Genomic DNA, 27,814 nt, shown 5'->3' on the forward strand with positions numbered 1-27,814 from the left:
GCTGGGTGTGGTGGCACATGCCTGTCATCCCAGCTACTCAAGAGGCTGAGGTGGGAGGATTGCTTGAGCCCCAGAGGTGGAGGCTGTAGTGAGCTGAGACTGTGCCACTACACTCCAGCCTGGGCAACAGAGCCCCTGTCTCAAAGAAAACAACAACAACAAGAATTTGGACCAAAATATGAATCCCTTACTCTTCACTTTTGTTTCAATCAAAATTAAATATCTGTCATCATATAGACCATAAAAAGGTGGTCATATAATTTTCACAGATGACCTTATAGTTGCTGAAAACAACTCCTTTTTCCCAAAAAAAGAGAGAGAGGGAGAGAGGAAGGAGAGAAGGGAGGGAGGGAGGGAGGGAGGTATGAATGAGATGTAAGCTCTGCCACTGACTCTGGACTGTGAGATGATTCACTAGAGCTAAGATTCAATGACTTTGAATTTCTGTAATTTTACATCATTCACAATTGGCTGTTGGCTCCTTTGCCTCAATTTCTTGTGATAACCAACATTTTTAGAAGAGGCTGCATATGGGGCCAGGAGAGCAGGTAATTAAGTAAAACAATGAAGATAGTGTGAGGAAACGAGTGCATCAACCTACTGATCATGAGCTCTGTGCTGATTCACCATCAATTTCATGAATTTGGGAAAACTGCCCAGTTCTCATCCTTCCACTCATCCCATAACTATGTATCAGGCACCCATAGTCCATCAATTGCACTAGTGGTTTGGATGCAAATAAATAAGATTCTTGAATCCTTGCATAGCTTAGGGTTTCACTAGGAGAGAGAGACAAACGTGTGATCACACAATGAGATCAAAGCAAGCACAGAGCGTGTGGCAAGGGCCCTTTCCTCCAGTGTAAGGATCCAGGAAGGTGGCCTGAGGAGGACTCGGCTGAGTCTCTGAAATGGGGGTGCACACCACACCAGAGAAGCCCCAAGTGGAGAAGATGAGGAAAACCAAGTAACTCCATGAGGCTGTGACATAAAGTGCCAAGGAAAAGAGGAATGAGAGATGGAGATGGAGAGGCAAGCAAGGACTAGATGAAGGTGGATCATATGTGGGAGCAAATAATTGTCCTGTGAGTGATCGGAACTACCGAAGGGGCAGGAATAATCAGGATTTCCATCTAGAAAGCTCAATCCATCATCCTTATGGAGAATGGATGCAAGAAGGTAAGGCTAGGAGACCACTGAGAGGCTAGAACAGTATCCAGGAACAAATCCATAAGGACGACAGAGTGAGCTTTTGTCCAGGAACCAAATCCTGAGGACTCGAACCACAGAAGGGAGTGTGGGATCTCTTGCTGTTCACAGGATAGGAGACGTCGTCAATAAATAACAAACTTGTCTCTGAGGAAGATACATTACTGATTCCTTCGGGGGAAACCATTGATAATTCTTATCTTCTAACTCTGTTAATGGTCCGCTTTCCAGAATCCTGAGAAACACTGGGTACAGAAGTCTGAAAGATGCCTCTCCATTTAACTCAGAGTGTAAAATATGTGGCATGAGAGCCATCATCCCCCACTTCCGCATCCATGGCAGCCATTGCTAGTTTATCCCAGCACTGTTTCTCAGTAAACAGATGTGGCCTGAGAATGTTTGTCAACACAGCACTCCAGGCAGCTACTGCCTATTAATAGGACTTGATGTGCACGTGAGACTTATTTGTTGTGCTTTGTATTACCTCTGACTGCCACATTTTTAAAATAAAGACTTCGATCTTTAAAAACAGGGCCAAGTGCAGTGGCTCACACCTGTTATTCCAGTGCTTTGGGAGGCCAAGACAGGAGGATTACTGGAGTCCAGGAGTTTCAAGACCAGCCTAGGCAACATTTCAAGACCGTCTCTCCAAAAAATGCAAAAATTGGCTGGACGTGGTGGTATATCTCTGTGGTCTCAGCTACTTGGGAGACTGAAATGGGAGGATCACTTGAGCCTGGGAGGTCAAGGCTGCAGTTTGCCATGATCGCACTACTGTACTCCAGCCTGGGCAACAGAGCAAGACTCTCTCTCAGACAAACAAAAAACATAAACAAAAAGTGCATTATATAAGAGCAATGTCTTAAGAATTCAGGGCTGCAAAGGCCTTTCCAAAATTAGATTGTCTAGTGATTTCTGCCTTTTGAGCAGCCTGGAACATGCACAGAAGTTACCCAGGTAGAAAGATTTCTTCCATCTGGGCACGATGGCTCACGCCTGTAATCCCAGCAGTTTGGGAGGCCAAGGCAGGCTGATCACTTGAGGCCAGGAGTCAAGACTAGCTTGGCCAGTATGGTGAAACCCCATCTCTACTAAAAATACAAAAATTAGCCAGGCACGGTGGTGCATGCCTGTAATCTCAGCTACTTGGGAGGCTGAGGCAGGAGAATCACTTGAATCCAGGAGGCGGAGGTTGCAGTGAGCTGAGATGGTGCCACTGCACTCCAGCCTGGGTGACAGAGTGAGACTCCATCTAAAAAGAAAAAAAAAAAATTCCTGGTGTGGTGGCGCTTGCCTATAATCCCAGCTACTCAGGATGCTAAGGCAGAAGAATCACTTGAACCCAGGAGAAAGAGGCTGCAGTGAGCCGAAATCGCACCACTGCACTCCATCCTGGGTGACAGAGAGCATCCCTGTCTCAAAAAATAAAAAAAAAAAGAAAGAAAGCTATTTCTTCCACTATAAAGATTTGTAAAGGTGGGAAAATTCCTAATTCAGGATTTAACCACTTTTAGAGTTGGAAAATCCCTCTTAGCTCTCTGTTGTATTATTCCAACCCGAATTCTACAAACTCACAAATGACTGCTCATAAGTGCAGGGTTGAGTTCTCAGACAAATCTGATTTCTGGAATCTTCCTTAGAGCTTTCTAAGTTAATGGTGTCCAAAAGACCAGATTGCAACACATTTAAAGATCTTTATTGGCTTTTATTCATGATTCTAGAATTGGGCAGACCTCAGGACCAGAAAAATGTTTGAAGAATAAGCCACATGGTCAAGCAATATTTATGTTTAGAAAACAGAAGCAAGGAACAGAGGTTAATTAGTTACAGCCTTACGTGAATCAGCTGGCCACCTACCACTGACTTAAGCTCAGCTGCTGTAACTACCAAAACTCAGCCATCTGTTACAGTGTGTACACCAAAGTTGTTTGTTTCATTTAGCACGGATGACTCCATGTTGGTTGGTTTGGTCTGTTGGGCCCAGAACAGGAGCCTAGTCCAAACCAGTGGCCTCCTACAAATTGTATTTAATGGTGGAAAAGAGGTTTGCAGTCCCCTTTGGCTCATCTCTTCAACTTCCCCTGCATTTTGGAGATGCTGGCAGCTGGGTACGTGGTGAGGTAACATTATGATCCACTGCACAAATATGTAAAACCTCTCCAGCCCGGACTGCAGAGCAACATGAGCTCCTGCCTTCAGGACTCCAAGAGCCTCAGGGAGGCTGCTTCGTCCCACTGCCTCTGCCCAGGGCCATCCCCTACCCACACAGCTGCAAAGATGAACAGTCCCCCCTACACACCCAGCATAGAGACAGTGTGTGCTGGGCCCGGGAAGCAGAGATTTGTCTGCAGGTGCCCGTAGAGTTTGCCAGCAGCTAGGACGACAGAGGGGGACTGCAGGAGAAGCAGGGGAGGGGATGGGATTGTTTGCCTCTGGAGAGGGAGAAAGCCGCTGGCCCGTTCTTTGTCTGGCCTCTGGGTTTTTGCCCAGTCCTCTTGCATCAGCTTAATATCCCTTGGTTTCTAAGTAACAGCTTGTGGCCTGCTCCTGTGATGCTGTTTGGACTGTTTGCCCCTCCTCCCTGTTGTTTCACTGGATCCAAGACAGGGCTGCTCACCCAGGAGGACCTCTGGGTCACTTAAGGAGCTTTCTTAAAACTAGGTGGGGCTGGTGAATGCACTTCAAGAAAGCAAGTGAGACGAATCAGCAGTTCTGTGAGATTTATTTAGGAATGAAAGCCACAGGGTGGGCCAACACATAGGCCAGAAGCACACCCCTCAGGCCTCTACCCAGCAATGCTGACACTGAACCCATCAGCTGACACCCGCGTCCCCCGCCCCATGACAGTCAGCCCTGTGGCCACCAGCTCGCTAAAGAAAGTGCAAGAAAGTTTCGAACAAAGAGAATTTTTAAAGCAAAGCAGAATGTATACAGCTACTCCCTTATTCTTTATGTCATCATAATGCTATCCTTGTAAAATAAAGTTAGAATTTCTTATAACATGCCCACCGGAGATGGAAGTATACGTGATACAGGTGTACCCCTTTCTGCCTGCTTTCCTCCCTCTCAGAAAGCAGAGCTTCACCCTGCATCCAAGAAAGAATTCGCTCCATTCCATCCCCCACCTCCCTGCACTGGGGCCAGGCAGCGTTCACCGGTCATGGCACTTCCTACCAAGTCTGAACGCTGCCTCACAAACTAACTCAACACAGCAGGATGGACCGTCACCCCCGACTGACTAGAGTTAGCCTATAGGAAGAAGTTTTCTTTCACCTTAGCGAGATAATTTATTATGGCATAAATGACTGAAATGTAGCATTTGGGGATGAAAAGCACAGTTACTAGCCAAAGACCCCCTGCGGGGTGGGGGGCGGAATATGGGCCTGTGCATCAGAAAGCCCCAGGCACACTTTCGTCAACTTTGGTGAGTCGTTTCAGTGCTTCACCTCTCAGTTCTTCTTCCTAAAGTGGATAGAACACGATCTACTAGAATTTACCAAGTCTATTATTATAAAAGTAACACATACTTGCTTTATAAAATATAGAAAACTGGTCAGGTGTGGTGGCACATGTCTATAATCACAGCAGTCTGAAAAACCAAGGCAAGTGTGGGTCACTGGAGCCTAGGAGTCCATTTTTTTTGTTTTGTTTTTTGTTTTTATGAGACAGAGTCTCGCTCTGTCGCCCAGGCTGGGGTGCAGTGGCGCAATCTTGGCTCACTACAACCTCCGCCTCTCGGGTTCAAGCCATTCCCCTGACTCAGCCTCATGAGTAGCTGGGATTACAGGTACCCACCACCATGCCTAGCTAATTTTTTGTATTTTTAGTAGAGACGGGGTTTCACTATGTTGGCCAGGCTGGTCTCGAACTCTTGACCTTGTGATCCGCCTGCCTTGGCCTCCCAAAGTGCTGGGATTACAGGCATGAGCCACCACGCCCAGCCAGGAGCCTAGGAGTACTTGACTATCCTGGGCAACGTGGCAAAACCCATTTCTACAAAAATACAAAAGTTAGCCGGGCATGGTGGAACACATCTGTGGTCACAACCACTCAGGGGACTAAGGTGGGAGGATCATTTGAGCCCAGGAGGTCGAGGCTGCAGGGAACCAAGATGGTGCCACGCACTCGCCTGGCAAGATCTATTTCCAAAAAAAGAAAAAAGAAACAAAGAAAATATAGAAAACGGGGTAGTCCCACCACTCAGAGGCAAACATTTTGGAGCGTTTCCAGCACACCTTTTTGCTGTGAATTTTAAAAACATGATTGTGATTGTAGGTAATACTGAGCCAGACTCCATGGTTGTAGGTAACAGGTGCCAACTCCTGTTGGCCTAACCTGAAATGCAGAACTTTTATAAGGTTAGAAGACTCAAGACTGAGGCACAGAAGGCTCCAGAGGGTGTGTGGGATCAGGTCTAAAAAGCTCCCAGTGCTCCCCACTGCTTCACAAACGCCTTTCTAAGCCAGTTTTTTTTTTTTTTCTTTCTCTGGCCTACAAGCCAGAATATGCCCACCTGACAGCTTTCGCATTTGTACGTTACCACGGCACTGTGATTCGCAGTTCCAGATTCCTGAGAGAAATGATGTGGTTGGCCTTGCTTTGCTCAGGGTCTTCTTGGCCCTCTTAGCTATAGACAGGCAGCTGGGGTCACGGGGGAGCTTTTTCCTGTGTTCCTGTGTTTTTCCTGTTTCCTGTGTACTTTACTGAGTGCATATGGTATGTTTGGGACCCAACAGTTGGTGCTGGGGACACAGTAGTCAACGTGACAAAGCCCCTCACTGAAAAGAGAAAAACAGGCCAGGCATGGTGGCTCACCCCTGTAATCCCAGCCCTTTGGGAGGTCAAGGCAGGTGGATCACTTGAGGCCAGGAGTTCGAGACTAGCCTGGCAACATGGCAAAACCCCCGTCTCTACTAAAAATACAAAAATTAGCTGGACGTGGTGGTGCACATCTGTAATCCCAGCTACTGGGGAGGCTGAGGCATGAGAATTGCTTGAACCCGGGAGGCGGAGTTTGCAGTAAGCCAAAATCACGCCATTGTACTCTGGCCTGGGTGACAAAGCGAGACTCGGTCTCAAAAAAAAAAAAAAAAAATAACGAAAAAGAGACAAATAGTATACAAGAAAATAAAGCAACCACTAACAAGTTCTGTGGATAAAACAAAACAGAATGCGTTGCTGGGAGTGAGCACTGCGGGCAGCGGTTTGGAAAGTCTGAGGAGGTAGCATTTGGATTAGGACCTGACGGATATAAACATGGTTACCTGGGACTCTTCCCTGTGAAGCAGATGGAGGACAAGGAATACCCAGAGAGAAGGGCTTGTTGTGAGCTGAGAGAAACCACAGAAACAGCTCTCTCAAGTGGCACAGGCAGAATTGTATTAAATGATATTTAAAGCCTCTTTTTTAACTAAGTACACGAGTAACAACTACACATTGTTTAAAAAAGAAACAAACTAGAAAATGTAAGAATATAAAGGTAAACATTAAAATTATTCAGAATTCTTCCACCCGAAGATAATCACCAATGAACATTATATTTCCTTACATTTTGTTTTTTCCATTTTTTATGTACATTTTGTTCATGGCATAATTAGCGCAGAAACACCCCAGGCCATAGATGAAGAAGGTCTGATAACAGACTATATCTGTCCCTGCGTTGTTTGCTACTGTTAACTGATTAAAAAAATAAAAAGAGAGCCCAGTGACTCGTTAAACATGAGTTTTACAGACACAGAAAATCAAGTTCCTTGGCAACTCTGCTTTTGTAGAGGAGATAATAAGCTTTTTTCCTCAGTGATTCTGCTGCTGCGATGTCTCAACTTTGTAAATAGTTTGACCGTTTCCATTAAGTCCTGAAATGCAATGGTCCTCCTTGTTCTGGTCACCATGCTGTCAGGAGAAGCCCTATGAATTGAGGCACGAAGAGTGAGAAGTTCCTGCAGTTTCTGGTATTACTGAGGAAAGTGGAAGCAGAAGGTACCATAAGGTCACATTTCACCGCCTGGTTGCAAAATCTACTGGATTCCCAAGTTTGGAGTCTAACACAAGTAAAGGAAAACCCAAAATTACTTTTATGCCTTGAGTTCTCTATACCAAATTCTTAATTTTGATTCTTCTTTCAGTTGGCTAAAGTAACTAATTTTTAGTTCAATTTCTTAGTGAATATCTGAGAATGCCATTATAGTGGCTTCACGCACAAATGACAGTTTCACTGGACATAATTTAAGTCATAATAAGTATTTTTCTACCAAAAAATCAATAAACATAGCTCTATTGGTTTTTTGGTTGGTTGTTTTGAGACAGGGTCTCTCTGTGTTGCCCAGTCGGGTTTGCAGTGGTGCAATTACGGCTCACTGCAGCTTCAACTTCCCTGGGCCCAAGTAATCCTCCCACTTCAGCCTCCCAAGTAGCTGGGACCACAGACATGAACCCCTGGTAATAGCGAGCAGTCCAAGTCTTCAGAATTCTTGTGACTATTCTCATTTTGGGGGGTCTTCACAAGTATTTTAGTGGGAAGCTGGGAAGCTGTATCAGGATGCTGGCCAGATTCCATACAAGGTAGGAGCAGGGATGATGGAGGGAATATTTTTGATCTCTGGTTAGTTGAATCTGCAGGTGCAGTACTTTGGATACAGAGAGTAGACTGTATATATTTATGTGTGTATGTACGAGTACACACACACGCACACACACACAGTCATGCATCACTTAACAGTAGGGATATAATCTGAGAAATGCGTCATTAGGCAATTTTGTCGTTGCACAAACATCAGAGAGTGTACTTACAGAAACCTAGATGGTATAGCTCACTACACACTACAGCCTGTCACTGTAGTGAAGACCATGGCAGTTGTAACACAATGGTAACCATTTGTGTATCTAAACATATCGAAATATGCAAAGATACAGTAAAAATACAGAATAAAAAATGTCAGTGGTAAACTTGCTGTATAGAGTGTTTACCATGAATCGAGCTTTCAGGACTGGCAGGTGCTCCGGATGAGTCATTGAATGAACGTGAAGGCCTAGGACATTGCTGTATACTACTGTAGGCTTTATAAACACTGTATACTTAGGCTATGCTACATTTATAAAATATTTTTCTTCAATAATAAATTAACTTTGGCTTACTATAACCTTTTTACTTTATAAGCTTTTAACATTTTTTCACTTTTTGACTGTTTCATAGAACTTAGCTTAAAACACAAACACATCGTACAGATGTACAAAAGTATTTTTTGCTTTATATCCTTATTCTATAAGGTTTTTCCTATTTAAAAAAATCTTTTTTTACTTTTTAAGCTTTTTTTTTCTTAAAAACTCAGATGGAGACACACATATTCACCTAGGCCTGCCTACACGGGGTTAGAATCATCATGCCACTGTCTTTACCTCCGTATCTTGCCCACTGGAAGGTCTTCAGGGCAGTAACATGCCTGGAGCTGTCACCTGCTTTGATAACAAGGCCTTTTTCTGGAACATTCCTGAAGGACCTGCCTGAGGCTGTTTGACAGTTAGCTCTTTTTTAACAAGTAGAAAAAATGCACACTGAAATAATAATTGAAAGTATAATATAGGAAATACATAAACCAGTAACATAGTCGTTTATCATCATTATCAAGCACTGTGTACTTTACATAATTGTACGTGCTATACTTTTACAACACCAGCAGCACAGTGGATTTCTTTACACCAGCATCACCACAAACACATGAGTAATCCGTTGCGCTCTGACATTGATGGCTACCACATCACAAGGTGCTGGAAATGTTTCAGCTTCATTATAATCTTATGAGACTGCCATTGTATAAGCAGTCTGTCATTGACCAAAACATTGTTATCGGTGCATGACTATATATACACACACACACACACACAAAATTCACAATGCTCCTCACAACCTTGCTTCCCTCAAATAACCAATGTGAACAGCTTATTGTGTATCTTTCCACCTCTCCTCCCTTCCTCCTTTTCCTCCTCCTCCTGTTCTCTTTCTCTCTTTCTTCTCTTCTTTCCCCCAGCCCCTCATTCTTTCTCTCTGAAATCAAACTGTTTACTACAGACACACACACACACAACCATGATGGGGAGTGTGATTTCATGCAAATACTACCAAGCTGTACACATTTCTGCAAAACACCTCCAGGTCAACACATCACAATATTGTTTTCTTTTTCATAGCTATATAATATGCCACAATATAGATGTTCTATAGTTTATTGAACTAGGTTGTTTCTAGTTTAGTTTGGTTGTTTTTGTCTACTACTAACAACTATGTGGTGAAAAGACATGCTTACTTAGATTTTTTTCTAGTAGGAGAGACTGCTGAGCTATTTTAAGCAGAGGCTGATTTCTTTAAACCCATTCATTTCTGCTCCCCTGGCTCTCCATGTTGCCCTGGAAAGAGTTCTTTGAAGTGTAACTACGCTTTGGAATTTCCCAGCTCCTTGCTGCTTGCCCTCCTTTATCAGTGCCCCACCTTCGCTGGGGGTGCTTATCAGTTTCAAGTCTGAAGCGTCCCTACATTTCATCTGGGCCTGCCTCGGTTGACAACTAGAAACCTAGATTTAGATACAGCCCTCCCTCCTGCTGGTGCAGTGAAGAGAAAGGTGTGCCCGAAGGAGAGAGTGACGTAGAGGAACCCTAAGGTTCTGTCCTCTCACTTGACAAATGAAGCATAAATCTTCCATCTGGTTCTGAAAGACTTAAGAGACTTTTTCTTTATGACTCTGCTTAAAATAGTCTTCTCTCCACCCCCTTTCCTTCCTGATCGTCAGACCTTCAGCAGACTCCTGCAAAGACCTTTTGATTCAGTGCAATACCGTTTGCACCCCTGCGGTCCTGCTGAAATGAATTGTGCTTGCTGCATGCATGTCTCCTCCCCAAACAGCAAGCAGAAGAGAATTCCAGGCCCTTTTGACTCATCTGTACACATTCTTGATTTCTTCCTCTGTGGTTGTGATAATCACATAACAGATTTTGCCTTTGCCCATCTTACGGCACCCCCTTCACTAAGGTCCACTTTAACTCAGAACCCCTCCTAGAGTCACTGACATGAATTCTACCAGCAAAGAATTGGCGCTATTCTATGTAAAATCTTTGACATGCTCAGCAGACATTTACTGGGCATCTCTAAGGTCCAAGGCATGCCACTTAATGCTGGGAATTCATAGGAAAAGACATGTGCTTGTAATCCCAGCACTTAGGGAGGCTGAGGAGGGCAGATCACTTGAGGTCAGGAGTTCGAGACCAGTCTGGCCAACATGGTGAAACTCTCTCTCTACTAAAAATACAAAAATTAGATGGGTGTGGCGGTGTGCATCTGTAATCCCAGCTACTCGGGAGGAGGCTGAGGCACAAGAATTGTTTGAACCCATGAGACAGAAGTTGCAGTAAACTGAGATCGCACCCCGGCGCTCCAGCCTGAACGACAGCGTGAGACTCCGTCTCTACACAAAACAAAACAAAACAGACTTGTGAAACTCTGTGACACATGAAACCCCAGCGAAGTGGTAGGTGCCGTAATAGGATCTACAGAATGCTCCAGGCCTTTAGGAGCACAGAGCTCAGGCCTGGGGAGGTAAGTAAAGACTTCAGAGAAAAGAGGACATTTGAGCTGGGTCCTAAAGGATGAAGAGAAACTCAAGCCAGATGGAGGAGAGGGAACAAAGCCACTGACTCGTGAAAGAGCCAGGAATGCTGGCCCAGATGAAGTGCCAAACAGATGAATTAAAGTCGTGACAGATGAGACTAAAGAGCAAGATTGAAGCAAGCAGTAAAGGACTTTGAATCCATTCATTCATTCATTCATTCCTCCTGCATTCAATACATTTGCTAGCTCAGCACTGTCAAAAGAAATATAATGTGGGCCACATGTATAATTTAAACTTTTCTAGTAGACACATAAACAAAGAAAGGTAAAAAGAAACAGGTGAAATTAATTTAACAATATATTTTATGTAACCTAATATAGCCTAAGTATCATTTCAACATGTAATCAATATAAAATTCTCTCTCTTTTTTTTTTTGAGACAGAGTCTCACTCTGTCACCAGGCTGGAGTGCAGTGGCACGATCTTGGCTCACTGCAACCTCCACCTCCTGGGTTCAAGCGATTCTCCTGCCTCAGCCTCCCGGGTAGCTGGAAGTACAGGTGCACGCCACCACACCTGGCTGATTTTTGCATTTTTAGTAGAGATGGGGTTTCGCCATGTTGGCCATGATGGTCTCAATCTCTTGACCTCTTGATCTGCCCGCCTCGGCCTCCCAAAGTGCTGAGATTACAGGTGTGAGCCACCGTGCCCAGCCGTAAAATTCTTAATGAAATATTTTTACATTTTTTTTTATGAACTATGTATTCAAAATCTGGTACTTAGGGCTTTACCTCAAATTTAGCTGCTAAGTTTCCATAAAAAATACTGGAACTATATTTATATTTCATAAAATTTACAGTTGAAAAGTAGATTTCACATACCCAAGTCATTCCAAAGATAGTTTTTCATTTTCCAAAAATTGGGTCAAATACCAGGTTTAAATTTTAGATTAATTTTAATTAAACAGTATTAAAAATTCAGTTCCTTTCTTGTGCTAGTCAGATTTCAAGTGCTCCGAAACCATGTGTGGCTAGGGGCTACACCATATTGCATAGTTCTAGCCTACCCAAGGATGTTTGGACTGAATCCTGAAAGTACTCAAGTTCTAGGAGGGAAGCACTGAGAAACTTTTAAACAGGAAAATGATTGAGCAGGTGTTTTAGAGAGATCATTTTAGAAAGGATGATTTTTTTTCATATCTGCTAAAAGATGTTATTCAAAACTTTAGGCAGAACGGAGAGAAAGAGAAAAGGAAAAACAGTTACTTAAAACGTGTAAGTGGACAAGCTGCGCGAACTATGGGAAGTCCTATTTAGAGAAACCATTAATGTGCTGATTATAAATCATCCTTATATTTTTGCTGAAGTTTGTCCTTAAATCTCTCTAAAGTCAATGTATATATAGTCCTCCTTCTTTCTATGGCCTTGATAATGAGAACTATGTGGACTGACTGGATATGTGAACTGGATGACCCCCTATGAGCAGCCTTTTACATAACCCCAACTTTTGAAAACTGCATTTGATGATTTTCCCCAGACCATGCCCAGGTTCTGCACACTCAGGTCTGCCTTGCTGAGCCGCTGCTGTTATCCTTTGGCAGTTAGGGATCCCTGTGGTGTGAGGCTGTGTCTTGTTTAACAGGGGGCAAGATTAGAAAAGGAAGGTGCTGGCACACAGAGCGTGATACTAAACCACGCTGTAACAGCTTGGCTTTGTCCCAGAGGTTCCATGGTGCCAATACATGAAAAATAAAATGAGACTCTAGCAATGGTTTCAACCGTGTGGGAAAATTCAGGAAAAACACCACTAGACATAGGCAATGTTTAGACCAGCCAACCGTTTTATGATTTACAAATCCATGGAACTAAAGAGAAAGAGTAAACAAAATGTGTAATTCCCAAAGCAGTGTAATTGCTTTCTTCATTTAGTAATATGTTCTGTTGACTGCTGGGTAGAAATATCATCACCGCTCTACTTTTCCTTCAAGAAGTCAGGTAAAAACTCAAAAATTTACTGTTTCCTCTTCACTTGCTTTAGCTTTTTTTTTTTTTTTTTTTTTTTTTTTTTTTTTTTTTTTTTAGACAGAATTTCACTCTGTTGCTCAGCTCACTGCAACCTCTGCCTCCCGGGCTCAAGCGATTCTCCTGCCTCAGCCTCCCGAGTAGCAGGAATTACAGGTGCCCGCCACCACACCCTGCTACTTTTTGTATTTTTAGTGGAGACCGGGTTTCACTATGTTGGCCAGGCTGGTCTTGAACTCCTGACCTCAGGTGATTCACCCGCCTCAGCATCCCAAAGTGGTGGGATTACAGGCATGAGCCACTGCACCTGGCCTGCTTTTAGCTTTTTAATGAAATAATATTTTGCTATACTTGTCAGAACATCACTTACTGCAGGATTTTATATCACGTCTCAGACCAAAAATGGTAAATTCTTTTTTATGCTTCTTTCTTTCTTAAAATTGTTATTTTTTGTGGGTACATATTAGTGTATATATTTATGGGGTATGTAAGATACTTTCTATAGGCATGCAGTGTGCAGTGATCACATCAGGGGAAATGAGGTATCTATCACCTCAAGCATTTGTCCTTTCTTTGTGTTACAGATAATCCAATTATAGTCTTTTAGTTATTTTTAAGTGTACAATAAGTTATTGTTGCCTAGAGTCACCATTTTGTGCTATCAAATACTAGATCGCATTCATTCTATCTACCTTAATTTTTGTATCCATTAGCCATTCCCACTTCCCCCTCTCCTTTCCCAGACCCTGGTAACTATCAATCTACTGTCTATCTCCGTGAGTTCAATTGCTCTAACATTTAGCTCTCAGAAATAAGTGAGAACATTCGAAGTCTGTCTTTCTGAGCCTGGCTTATTTCACTTAACGTGACCTCCAGTTCCATACATGTTGTTGCAAATGACAGGATCTCATTCTTTCTTATAGCTGAATAGTACTCCATTGTGTATATGTACCACATTTTCTTTTCTTTTCTTTTTTTTTTTTTGAGACAGGATCTCACTGTCACCCAGGCTGGAGTACAGTGGCATGATCATGGCTTACTGCAGCCTCAACCTCCTAGGCTCAAGTGATCCTCCCACCTCAGCCTCTTTTATTTATTTATTTTATTTTTTTTAAGGGACAGGGTCTTACCCTGTTGCCCAGGCTGGAGTGAGTGCAGTAGCTCCATCACAGCTCATTTTAGCCTTAAGCTCCTGGCCTCAAGCCATCCTTCACCTCAGCCTCTCCAGCAGCTAGGACTACAGGCATGTGTCCAGCTAATTTTTTTATTTTTGTAGAGACACTATATTTCCCAAGCTGGTCTCGAGCTCCTGTGCTGAAGCAATCCTCCTACCTCAGCCTCCCAAAGCATGGGCAGTTTACAGGCGTGAGCCACTCCATCCGGCTGGTAAATTCTTGAAGTCAGAAGCAAATCTACTTACCTAGTTTCTAACTAAATTAAATACATTAAGACCTCATACATACTGACTTTGCTGACTCAGAATTGCAGATCTTTTGGAGAAAGGTCACGATGAAACTTACTTTTGACTATTCATGATAAAAGAGGGTTACTATGAATTAATATTATAATAATTGATTATGGAGTAAACATACTCTATGTTGGAGGACATATTACTTTCAAGTTTGCACAATTACTGAGGAAGTCTCATTCACAGAAAACAGTCAGTAAGCTGATTATGCAGGACTGTTCTCTGTTTGCTAAGGACATTAAGCACCAGTACCTTATAAGCTAATTGGTTTAAATTTGCTAAAGCTCTAAGCACCAAGAAAAGTTCCTGTAACTTTGAAAGCATTTAGTAAATTGGTTCTTTTCCATTTCCTTTGAGTTGCAGTTATATACAAAATGATAAATGCCACTTATTCCCTTAAAATACTCTATACATGGGAATTAGATGAGCAAAGAGAATCTACTTTGAGACTTAGGAAGAGTCGAGGTAACCTGTAGAACCAAAGGAGAATTTTGGATAGTAGACAAAAGGCTTTGTTCCCACCCAGTTCAACTGGGCTCTCTTTTGCTCCTGAAAAATACACTTCAGGCCATGGGCAGTGGCTCCCACCTGTAATTCTAGCACTTGGGAGGCCGAGGCAGGCGGATCACCTGAGGTCAGAAGTCAGAGAGCAGCCTGGCCAACATGGTGAAACCCTGTCTCTACTAAAAATACAAAAATTAGCTGGGCGTGGTGGCACGTGCCGGTAATCCCAGCTACTCGGGAGGCTGAGGCAGGAGAATTGCTTGAATCTGGGAGGTGAGGGTTGCAGTGAGCTGAGATCATACCGTTGCACTCCAGCCTGGGTGACAAGAGCGAAACTCCGTCTCAAAACAAAACAAAACAAAATGCACTTCAGGAATCCAGCCTTTTCCCACCACACACACACATGCATACATGCCTTCTATAAGACAATAGAAATTGCCTCACTGCCTTTATTCTCAAAACTTGGCATCTTGGTCCTAAGGAGGATCCCAACTAACTTCACGGAGTTTTCTACTCACCGAAGTAAATGACTGCTTTTCCCATCTAGAAAGCCTTATCATTTGATTTTGTCTTTAAACCTACCCACATCTTCGGGCTCCACAGGGGCAAGCACTACAGCACATGACTGACTGGTTGGCAATAAGCAGTTTTTTAATTTCATTAAGAAGTCCCCATATTTAAGCCACAAAACAAAATGAGGAGAGGGATTGGGGAGGGAAATAGAGGTGGGCAATGGACCACTGAGAGCTCCGGGACCCCGCCCCAGCCCTCCCCAAAACATCAGCTCTGGCCTGATTAACAGAAAATAACTAGCACTGTCCTTGAGGTGCTGTGTGCTGAGTCCTCTGTGCTGAAACCAAGTCGCCTTGTTTTTAGAAGGCAGAATGTGTTCTCCTTCCATAAAGCCCAGACTGCAGAAAATGGACTTTAAGAACATGCTTCTTCCCCCACAACAGTTCATTTCTGTGAGGAAAGGAAGAGCAAATGTGGGAATAGAGGATACATTCTTTTGTTTACCTTTTTGGGTTTTTGTCTTTCTACCTAGAGCCAGGCACGGGGGATACTATGCTGAGTAATAGCCTCGTGCTCACAGAGCTTACTGTCTAGCTGGATGTTGACAAAGGTTCTCTGCTGACCAAACTTTAGTCAGAGACTCTTGAACCTTCTCCTAGGCCCATCTGTGCACTTCCTTGTAAAACCTGCTGAATCACTTTAGCAAGATCCCTACCCTCAATATCTGATTGGGGTGCTCATCCTCCATCATCCCCAGGTGCTGTCTGATCATGTTGGTCTGTCTTCAGCAAGGGTCCTGTCAGGTCGGTAGCCAGAATTTTCCTTACTCCTGATGTTATTACCTCTTAATAATTTTCCATCCACTGACTCCCATCCTGCTCCTTGACTATAAATTCCCACTTGCCCACGCTGTATTCAGAGTTGAGTCCCATCCCTCTCCCCCGCTGCAAAATCCTGTTGCCATAGTCCCTATCTATACCCATCGTAATGGTCCCCAATAAAGCCTCCCTTACCATGCTTAACAAGAATCATTGAACATTTTTTTTCTTTAACAATATACAAATATTTGGGTTAAGGCTGGGTTTTATCTGACCAAGAAGCGAAAAGTTAAATGTTGCACTGAATTGCAACAAGTGCATGTCCACTGTGATAGTCAGTGGGGAAGGTAATACAGAAAGAGCCTTTAGTTCACTGTGATAGTAAAAGGCAGAAGGTAATAGAGTACATTCAAAGGTTATTGTAATGAACAAATGTATTTTTATCAGAGTCTAAAAGAAATCCTGGACAAGGATCAACCCAATTTATGTGAGTGTAACACTGGCATTATGTTGAATGACCAAGTTATCAATTATGAAACATGGAGGAAATAGAACATAATAAATGTATTCTTGGCCAGGCACAGTGGCTCACACCTATAATTTCAGCACTTTGGGAGGCTGAGGTGGGAGGATCGCTTGAGGTCAGGACTTCAAGCCCAGCCTGGGCAACATAGCAGGACCCCATCTCTACAAAAACATACAAAAAAGTAGCTGGGCATGGTGGCACATGCCTATAGTCTCAGCTACTTGGGAGGCTGAGGCAGGAGGGTTACTTGAGCCCAGGAGTTAGAGGTTACAGTGAGCTATGATCTCACTACTGCATTCCAGCCTGGGTGAGAGAGTGAAACCTTACCTCTTTAAAAAAAAAAAAAAAAAAAAAAGTGTTCTTTAAAAAAAATTGTATATTAATAGTGTTAAAAGACACATTATGAGTATGAGAAACATAGGTATGGTTTTCTTTTGGAAAGAAGATAAATTTAGAAAATCATATATAAAGTTGAGAATGTTAGTAATGGTTGCAGAAGACAGATTGGAGGAGAGAAATGTTCCAGGGCCCAGGAGCAGAAATAGAACATGCTAAGTCAGTTAAATGCAAGGAACTGGTGGAATTCAGCAAGAGGCTGGAGAACAGATAAATAATGAGGAAGACGCTGCAAAATATCCACCACTTTGTTAGGACAAGAAAGGGCCCTGGAACGCAGTTGGAGTTTGTACAGATGAAGCAGAGGGCATCACTGAGGCTGAAAGTCCCACTACACGTGTGCCTCAATTAGGCAGTGATATTGTAGTGAGAAAATTCACATGCATTTGAAGTAGACGGTCACTTGGAGTCATTCCCTAGGCTACTTATCTTCCTCTTCTGGGGAGGATCTGGGGCTGATTTGGGGAAGTGTTTGTGCCAAAGACGAAAAATTGGATCACTAGGGTGAAGAACTTACATTATGCACAAAATAGTTGTATTTGAGTCTTTGTCCTCATGGAACTTCTTGGGGACCAGTGACAGACCTGGTGCATTTTCCACTGATATACAATCATGGACAGTGTAAATAATATCAAGTGTTTGTGGATTTATACCTTCTTACCCGTCCCTGCTACAGGGGAGGAAACCTGAGAAGGGGCAGGAATGTGAGCTAGCAACCCCTTCCTTTCCTCCCTCCTCCCAGCGTTTGATAAGGTGAGGTCAGGTGACTGTACAGTGGGCTGTGGGCGGAAACAGATTTGCTGAAAAGAGATGAGGAAGGAAGACATCCCAAGGCATGTTTGGAACATTCAGGTTAAATGCAGCATAGCATTATTCAGCAATAAAAAGGAACCAAGTATTGAACCTTGAAAATATTATGCCAAGAAACCAGTCACAAAAGACCATATATTGTGTGATTCCATTGATATAAAATGTCCCAAATAGGCAAATCTATGGAGACACCTCATTCCAACCTATTTTTCCAGCTTCCTCTTTTTCTCTGCCTGCCCTCAGCATCCCATGCAGCATTTGCTCTGTCCTCAACAAATGACCCACTGTTTGCTGAAAAATCGATGTGCTTTCAGATCTCTACACCTTTGCCACCTTTATTATCTTCCAGTACATGTCCATTCTTCTAGGCCCAGCTTAACTAGCAACACCAAACTAAACTGAACAATCCTGGCGCCTGCTGAGAGGAGCTCATCCCCACTAAAAAGTGAGCTCAGATCTGGAATAGCATAGAACATCCAGGCTGGAACCAGACCTGGAGGTTATCTAGTCCTAGTTCAGTCCCTTCATATGATAGAGGAGGAAACTGAGGCCCCAAGAGGATGAATGGCCTGTCAAGTCCTGAAGCACACTGAGGGCAATCCCAGGCACGCCTCATACAGGGCTCTTTGCCTTGCACTTCAACCTTTCTGCAGTTTTTTTGTTTCGTTTTGTTTTCGGTTTTTTTTTTTTTTTTTTTTTTTTTTTTTTTTTTTTTTTTTTTGAGACAGAGTCACACTCTGTTGCCCAGGCTGGAGTGCAGTGGCGTGATCTCAGCTTACTGCAAGTTCTGCCTCCTGGGTTCACGCCATTCTCCTGCCTCAGCCTTTCGAGTAGCTGGGACTACAGGCGCCCGCCACCACACCCAGCCATTTTTTTTTTTTTTTTTTTTTTTTTTGTATATTCAGTAGAGACAGTTTCACCGTGTTAGCCAGGATGGCTCAATATCCTGACCCATGATTCGCCTGCCTCGGCCTTCCAAAGTGCTGGGATTACAGGCGTGAGCCACCGCGCCTGGACTCTGCAGTTATTTTTGATGGAACAAATATTTATCAAGTATTTGCTGTGTACCCATATTTTATGATGTCAGCCCATTCCTTAAAAACTCTTACATGGGCTGGGCACAGTGGCTCCCACCGTAATCCTTAATTTGGGAGGCTGAGGCAGGTAGATTACTTGAGGTCAGGAGTTCAAGATCAGCCTGGCCACATGGTGAAACCCCATCTCTACTAAAAAGACAAATGGCCAGACATGGTGGCACACACCTATAATCCCAGCTACTCAGGTGTCTGAGGCAGAAGAATCGCTTGAACTTGGGAGGCAGAGGCTGCAGTAAGCCAAGATCGCACCACTGCACTCCAGACTGGGCAACAGAGCAAGACCCTGTTTTAAAAAACAAAAAACAAAACAAAACAAAAAAACAGTTCTCACGTGGTTCCTCATTATCGTCATGCAATAGGGAACATAAGCCTTTTCATAGCCCAGCCTGTCATTACAATTCCAGCTTCACTCCTTGCTACTCCCCCTCATATCTGGCCATCCACCATTTTGAACTGGTCAGCATAGTGTAGTAAAGTCAAGACGTGCAAAGACTTCAAAATCAAAGGCCTGGGTGTGAACCAGTTCTTTCCACTTACTTAACCACATTATCTTGAAAAATTTAATTCATCTTTCAGAGCCCCTGTTTCATCATCTGTAAAACTGGGATAACAAGACTTCTCTTCTAAGATCATTGACAGGATTACTTTGGTTATTTAAAAAGCATTTCTGTGCCATTACTAGTAATGTTTATCATTTTAAATGATGACAACTATTACTTTCCTCAGGAAGCTTCTCTGCCCTCCCAACATTGTGGAAGGTGCCCCTTTAGCTCATGTGTTTACCTCCTAACAGTGTAAATTCCTGTTGAATGTTCATCTCTACCACTGAGCGTGAGCTCTTGGAAAACAGGACCATTGTTTCTCATTCAACTTGGTAACTCCGAAACATTGATGATAACCAGGAAATGCTTGTTGGTTGAAAGGAAAAGGAGGAAGAAGTAAAGCAATAAGCAAGGTGCTGTGGGGGCCATGAACATGGCAAAGGCTAAGCCCCTACTGTCCAGATGTAGAACCTCTAGCTGGACAGACAAATTGCAGATTGCTGTATTTGAGTCTCCTGTAAGGATAAAGTATGACATATTTATGAGAGGGGAAAAGAACTTTTAAAAAACTGATTTTTCCCTTATTGTGGGCTATATCATACATACGGGAATGCATAAAAGTAGTATATAGAGTTTGAGGAATAAAATGAACACTCATATAACCACCATGCAGGACGAGAAATAGAAAAGAATTGCAGAAGCTCCACCCTCCCCATATGCCTCCCCTGTCACAGCTTCCTTCCTCTCCCCAAGAAGTAACTACTATCCTGGCTTTCATGATAATCATTTCCTTGCTTCTATCTTTATGACTTTATTGCCTACTTATGGATCCCTAACCAAAATAGCTTTTTTTTTAAACCTTATATAAACTGAACCCTACTGTATTCATATTCTTGAGACTGGCTTGTGTCCCTCAAGCTTCTGAAATTAATCCATGTTGTCGAAATAGCTGTGGTTCTTTTTCTTTTAATTACTATAGTATTCCATTATATGACTATGTCACAATTTATCCATCTATTGTTAATGGACATACATGATTTTTCCAGTTTGGGAATGACAGTCATTATATTAATATTGTTGTATCCATTAATATTGTGGTATCCATTTTCTCCAGTATTTAAACATGCAACATTCTTTTTGTTGATGGTGTTGAGAATTCATTCTACCTCTGGAAGCAGTGAAATCCCTAGGGGTAGAAAAATGCAAACTAGTTTGCACAAAGATTTGGATAGGTAGACAAGAGTCTCAAAGTGTGCTTGAAAATGTATGTTTGAAAACTTTGTGTTTCTCAAAGTGTGCTCCAAGATGGCCCACAACAAAATCATGTGGAGAATTTGTTAAATATACAGATTAAAGACCCAGTCCAAACCCACCAAACAAGACCCTCTGCAGATATGGCCTGGAAAGCTGTGTTTTAGCAAGTTTACCACCCACCCCATGACTCATGTAGATCACCAACCCTTTCCTTTTTTTTTTTTTTTTCATTTGTTAGCATTTAGTTAAGCTCCCTCCTTGTGGCTTCAAGTCACCAGGACACAGCCTCCCTACTTCCCCCTATATATACATCCTTAGTCTTCTCCCAGCTCTCCTGCTGAAGAACTTGGCCTTCATGACAGCAGGCTACTTTGGAAGTTTCCCTTCCTCAGAATTCTGCAGTAGCCCATAGCACTCCATCAATGATGGGAGCAGCTCCAACCTGTTTTATTTATTATTATTATTATTGTTATTTTTGTCAGCGTGTGATGACTCATGTCTCTTGACTGACCAAGGTCTACATTTGTCAAGGTCGAGAGTTGGGCAGAAGCCCTGGTTTAAGTGGTAATGCCTCATAACCAACTTTACCAAAGTAACCTGGGTGACACTTGTGGAAGTTGATGCACGCCACCAGCATTCCCCTGGCCTCCCACGTGCTTCCTGTGCTTGGCCAGGCCTTTCCTTTCCGTAGACGATACAGGTGTAATGGAACAAACCTCAGCGGTCGGTGCAATGTTAGGACAGGGGAAGGGGCAGTACTTTCGTGCCCAGAAAATCAGCTTCCCTTGATATGTCCTCCTTGGGCTGGCATGTCAACAGTCTCCAAGCAGACTTTGCCTTAACACACCTACACACTGTGGTCCTAGCCTTTTGCTTTCTTCTCCACACCTCTCTCCCTCATGCCCCAATCTCCTTACTATTCCCAAATGCACCAGAACACTCAGAAGTCTCATTTTAAGTAACTCCAAAGTCTTTCCATGACCATAGCAATGCTTTACCTAGGGACTTGTTTTAAATAGGCCTTCCTTTTTAGAGAAGTCTTAGGTTCACCGCAAAATTGAGCAGCGTTCCCATAGACTAGTTACACTGCTCTAAAAATCCTGTACTCTACCTTCTCATCTCCACCTGCCCTCTGCCCATCAACCACTGATCTTTTTAAACCTGTCTCCAGTTTTTATTTTTCCAGAATGTCATATAATTGGAACCAAACAATATGTACCCTCTTCAGAGAAGCCTGAATCACTGAGTAATATAAAGTTTAGCACTGAATAATACTCCCCTGTGCATCTGGATATATCAGTTTATCCATCCATTAAAATGCTGAAGATCATCCTGGGTGCTTCCAAGTTTTGTCAATTATGCATGAAGTTGCTGTCAACATCCATATGCAGGTTTTTGGGCAGATGCTCAGGTTTCAGCCCATTTGGGTAAAACACCAAGAAGTGCAACTGCTAAAAAGTATGGTAACAGTATGTTCAGTTTAAGAAACTGCAGTGTCTTCTGAAGTGGGTGTACCGTTTTGTGCTCCCACAAGCAATGAGTGAGAGTTCCTATTGCTCCATGTCCTCACCAGCATTTGGTGGTGTCAGTGCTTTGGATTTTGGCTATTCTAATAGATGTGTAGTGGTACTTCATTGTTGTTTTAATTGAGACACGTAGTTTTAAAACCACTACTCTTCACTTTTTTCTCTGTGTTTTGGGGGGTCTTGTGTTTTAAAATTTTGCAGAGCAAATTATGAGCAATTGATAGTGATCTTTCATTATTAAACATGATTTTATTTACAAATATTTCAGACTAACTCTCTTTTTTCCCTTTTAAATATAGATAAATGCAGAGGGAACACCAGAGGACGTTTTTCTTCAACTCTGCACAGCTATTGACTCTATTTTCTGAAGGCGAAAATGCATGTTTGTTAGAGTGGAAACAGAAAAACATTAAAAAGTTCATTCCTTAACACAATGTTTCAAGTTAAACCTTTTGTGCTCCCTGCCCCCACTCCCCCACCCCCTAAATCCTGACAGCACTGTTTGCTTCCCAGCTAGACCTGTGTGAGAGGTATCTGGAAATCATGCATGGTGTATTTGGGACTATCAACCTCTTCTCCACACTTCAGACAACTGTCTGCACTCACAGCACACACACTTTGTATCATGCAGGCCACACTCAGAGCTAGTCAGTACATAAACAGTGGTGCAGTACCAGTCTGTGCCTGTTGTGATTACAGGCCTTGCTAGACCCTGATCATCTGGTTCTCCTCTCATTAAGCATCCCTAACTCCCAGTCACATCTTCCTCTCCCCAAGATTTACATACTGTTCCCCAGTGGAGGCCCCTGGCACAGGGGACAGCCCTGGCCATCTTCCTTTGGTGTCTGGCTGTTTCGTCAACTCTCATCTTCTGGTGGCTCAGAGCCATAAGGTGAGTTGATTACACAATGCCTTGTACATGATATAGAGGCATCAAGCAAAATTTGACAGAAATTTTAAAATATGAAATTGTATAGCTTTTCCAAGATGGTAAAACCCACGTTAGTCATCAGTAACATTCTCTATTAATTATTTTTAAGAACTTTGGAATACTGTCATTATGGCTAAGGGAACAAATCTGATAAATTGTGTAACCTAGTCTCTTCTCTACATGGTGATGCATTTCAGCAATTATAAATTAATATCAATGACCAAAAGTAATTTAAAAGCATGAGATATTTGCAATTTCATTCATTGGGCACATATCAAAGTATAATTTTGATTTTAAATGGTCACCCATTTATTTGTTTCCAAGCAAGTAAAAAATACCGTAACAAACCTGATGTGGGTAGGAGGGGCATGTCAGTAAGTGGTGTGTTCAATCTTGTGTTTGTTTCATATGGGCCCTTTCCAGAAGTTTGCAAACCTTGTCATACCCATATGCAAAATTGTGTTTCCTTGCATTAAACCAGTGAAGTTTGGGTTTTCTTTTGTGCTATCAGTTGTAAAATCAGAGCTTCTTATATATTCTACTGGAATAACTGCATCTTCCACTCAGTCACTACAAAAAAACATAGTTTCAGTTTGCATGATTTTTTTTTCTTCAATGGTTGTGCAGATAAGGATCCATTTCTGGGATAGAATTGTATTTTTTAAGTCTCTTTTTTTCTTGAAATGGATATGTACAAATAAAATAAATGGAAGACAGGATAACTCTTTTTCTATTTATTTGTAACTCACATCATTCTGGAAAGCATTTGAAGCCTTATTCCAAACAGAATTAGAGGTGAACACAGACATAGTCAAGATTTACGATACGCTTATATGTTTTTAATTTTAGCTATAGATCAGTTTTGAGTTATTACAGAGAGAACTCAATGTATCCACGATACATGGTAACTTTCATATTTCCTTTTTCTTTAGCACTCATTCTGAAACAGAAATCTCAGTGTTTGTTTGCTAAAGAAGAAATTAAATTTCTTTGGTTACAATTATGCCTCTATTAACAAAAGGGGGCATGTTCCCACAACTCCAACAGTTGTCATATACTTTACTTTATTACTACCCCAAGTTGTCACACTCTCTATCGGGGAGCATAAGTACTTGAGCAAACTGGAAACAAAAAAAGGTTACAGGAAGAAAATCATCAGTTGTGCCAGAAAACATAAAATGACTCTTTGTAGGGATTAACATTCTTGAAACACATACCATATACTGGCAAACACAGTCCATGCCCAGCACAGCTCTGACTGCATAGGTAAGGAAAATGAGACAGCAGAGGGGCAGAAAGGTCCAACCATCTTTTACAGGCTCTTACGGCTACAGCTGACAGCCACCTTGAAAAATTTAGCAAGGGTAAACGGCTTTGCCCCTGAAGAGTATCTAGAAGTGCAAATCAACTCTTCTCTAGAACACATTGCTGATTTGAATGGCTTGAAATGATATCACTACTTTAAAGTCATAAGATTTTAATACTGGAAAAGACCTTAGAGGTCTCTGTCTAGCAAAAGACGTGTGTGTATGTAGAAGACATCAGAACATAATCTAAACTCCTTTACAATGATGTGTATTCAAGGCCACATCTGAGCTGGCCTGTGCCCTCTTTGATGCCATCAAGTACTACTCTCCTATTGCTCATTTGGCTTAAGCTACTCTGGCCATCTTATGTTGCCAGAACAAGCCACAGTCTACTGGCTCAGGGCCTGTGTGCTATTGCTATCCTTCTGCCTCTTCCTACAGATTATTCATGCAGCAAATTCCCTTGCTCCATTCTGGTTTCTATTTGAATTTACCCTGGCCAATAGAGGATTTCTCTGCTTATTCCATCTAAAATGGCAGACGATTCGCCATTCTCCCATTATTATTTTTCTCTGAGCATATTTATCTTCTTAGCATTTATCCCTGCCTGCAATGAATAGTTTTTATTTTACTTACTTATTGCTGGTCTTCTGCATTAGATTATAACCTCCATAAGGACACGGCTTGGTATCTCCAGTCCCAAACACAGTAATTACTATTGAGAGCTAACATATTTAACATACTCTTTGCACCTCCAGTTTTCTCATGTATACAATGGAGAACATAATAGTAATGAACCTCATAGAGGAACTGTGAGGATTAAACAAAAGTTAGTAAGACACACGAATCATTTACTAGCTCCTAACGTGCAATGAAAGGTAGTTCTTTGTAAACACTTACTGAATGATTCACTTCCACGACTGGGACTAAGACCCAGAATTTTCACTCCAGTGTCCTTTCCATTACCTTTTTTTTTTTTTTTTTTTTTTTTTTGAGACAGCGTTCTCCCCCAGGCTATTATGCCATGGCACCATCTTGGCTCACTGCAGCCTCAACTTCCCAAGTTCAGGTGATCCCCCAACCTCAGCCTCCCGAGTAGCTAAGACTACAGCCATGCGCCACCATGCCCGGCTAAATTTTTTGTATTTTTAGTAAAGACAGGGTTTTGCCATGTTGCCCAGGCTGGTCTTGATCAACTCCTGGGCTTAAGCAATTCACCTGCCTTGGCCTCCCAAAGTGTTGGGATTACAGACGTGAGCCACTGTGCCCAGCCTCATTACATTACTCTTAAAAACATGGAAGAGAATCAAGATACTAGGGCCCCCACAGAGAACCAAAACCACGTCTGCCACCCAGTGTTGAACCACAGCCTTCGGGTAAGATAGAATCCAATTCCCCCGTCCTCTCACAGCACTGTCAAGATGACCTTCTGATGCAAGGCCTCTAAGGATCTCACAGACACACTCAGTAATAGGTGGTGTCTCTTAAGTTCCTGGAGAAAAAAAATGTAAACTCACCAAAATGTTGGTCATACAACCAACACATATTTATTGAGAATCGATTAAGTGCCAGGCCCTAGAGATACAGACAGACATGGATGGTCTCTGTTCTCATGGAGCTAAATGTATTATAACTCTCAGTCTAGTTAACTAGCTACATGAACTGTAGAAAAAAAGGGATCACATAAATAGAAGAACACTTTTCATCAAGAAATAAAAACAGTTTACAGCCTAAACAGGACAATGTCTTCATAAGCTTGTGGAAGAACCTACTGAAATCTGAAGACTTCCAGTCCCATCCAGTGCATCCATAGATGAACAACAGGCTTCAAACTTCATTATCCACAATAAGAAATAGTTTTATATAGCACACAACACTTATATATATGATTGAAAAAGACATTTCATAAAACTATCTTTATTACATGTGATGTACCATTTTCTCTATTTTTTTAAATGTTCCTCATACCTAGCAAATTTTTGTGTTCTGTGAATTAATTTAAACAAAAAGGGGAAGGGGGGAAAACAGACAAGGCATACTATTAGGTTAAGTGAGAAGCACCCAACATGCATAGAAGAAAATCCTACCCGAGGCAGGAAACACAAGCTGTAGTCCCAGCTTCGCCTGAGACTTTGCAAGCCTGGACATATGCTCAGGTCTGTACTCTTAGAAAGCACACAACATCAGGAAAACAGAATGTAAGGCAACACCTGCACACCTCCACTCCTAACACCTAGTGTTGCCTGACACAAGGGGAAATTCCTGCTCAGGAAACACGGTAGTAAGGCAGACGCTGACTCTGAAGTAATCTGTCTAGGTTAAAATTCAAGCATCACCGCTTTACTAACTATATGACCTTGGGCAGGTTAGTTAACTTCTCTCTGGCTAATTTCCTCATATGACAACAGGATAATAAATGAACCTGCCTCATACAGTTAAGAATTAGTTATTATATGCTTGCTTGGCACATAGTAAACACTGTATCAGTGTTTTCTATTATTATTATGCATCACACAAAAGGAAACCTCCTCTGCCTAAACCTTACAGCAATGGTTTTAGATATTAAAAGTTTCTTAAGATGTGCAAATAATTTGAGCACAATATATCAGGAAATAGATCTTATCTACTGAATACCACTGAATTCTTTTACAGTCTGTTTTAGCTTTCAGTCCAATAATTCTCTGTAGGCAGATGGTGGCCGACTGGCAAATGACAGCTCTGCCCATTATTCCTGCAACTCTCAAATTAAAACAACAACAAAACACTACCTACTACTATCCGAACTTCAGGGCCTTTTAAAACCTTGGGGGCTATTTGCTTGGAGCTGAAAAATGCAAAACAAACACACCTTCTGCTCAAGCAGAAAAATCCTCTTTATTACTCAAAAATCTCAAAAAATGTTTGCCCTTGAAAAATGCATTCAAGTGGTTTGTCTATTCCATTTATATAACAATTGTATCACTCATAGCCCTCTTCCAAAGCATACATCATACTTTATGGAATTTTTGAATGGATCTGAATGGCTTTCCAAAACTAACTGGTATTATTTCTACACAAACATAGAAGTTACCATCAAGTGTTACTATCTTGTCTAATTACAAGTTGAAAGCAGATCTTCTGGCATATTCACAAACCATTTAATATAAAAATGCCCAGAATGCTAATGATTTCCCTCTTCACCCCACTAATAATTCCAGGGTGAGAAGTTAAGCTCAAGTCCATTACTTTTCCTTCTGTTATGATATATTATATCTATATCATCAGTGATCTTTATTCAATATATTACTTTAAAATTCTC

General features: G+C 42.1%; 1 protein-coding gene across 2 annotated transcripts in view; it reads left to right on the forward strand.

Annotated features, from left to right (window-relative positions):
- The window catches only part of AK5 (adenylate kinase 5), a 292,878-nt gene extending 268,950 nt beyond the window's left edge, over positions 1-23,928 (forward strand). For both annotated transcript variants that reach the window (XM_050805099.1, XM_050805103.1), the window contains exon 14: positions 22,578-23,928. In XM_050805099.1, coding sequence (XP_050661056.1) covers positions 22,578-22,646 — 69 coding nt within the window. In that variant the 3' untranslated portion in view covers positions 22,647-23,928. The remainder of the gene's footprint in view (positions 1-22,577) is intronic.
- Positions 23,929-27,814: the final 3,886 nt, after the last annotated feature.

This window comes from Macaca thibetana, chromosome 1 (genome assembly GCF_024542745.1).
Source record: "Macaca thibetana thibetana isolate TM-01 chromosome 1, ASM2454274v1, whole genome shotgun sequence".
Lineage (NCBI taxonomy): Eukaryota > Metazoa > Chordata > Mammalia > Primates > Cercopithecidae > Macaca > Macaca thibetana.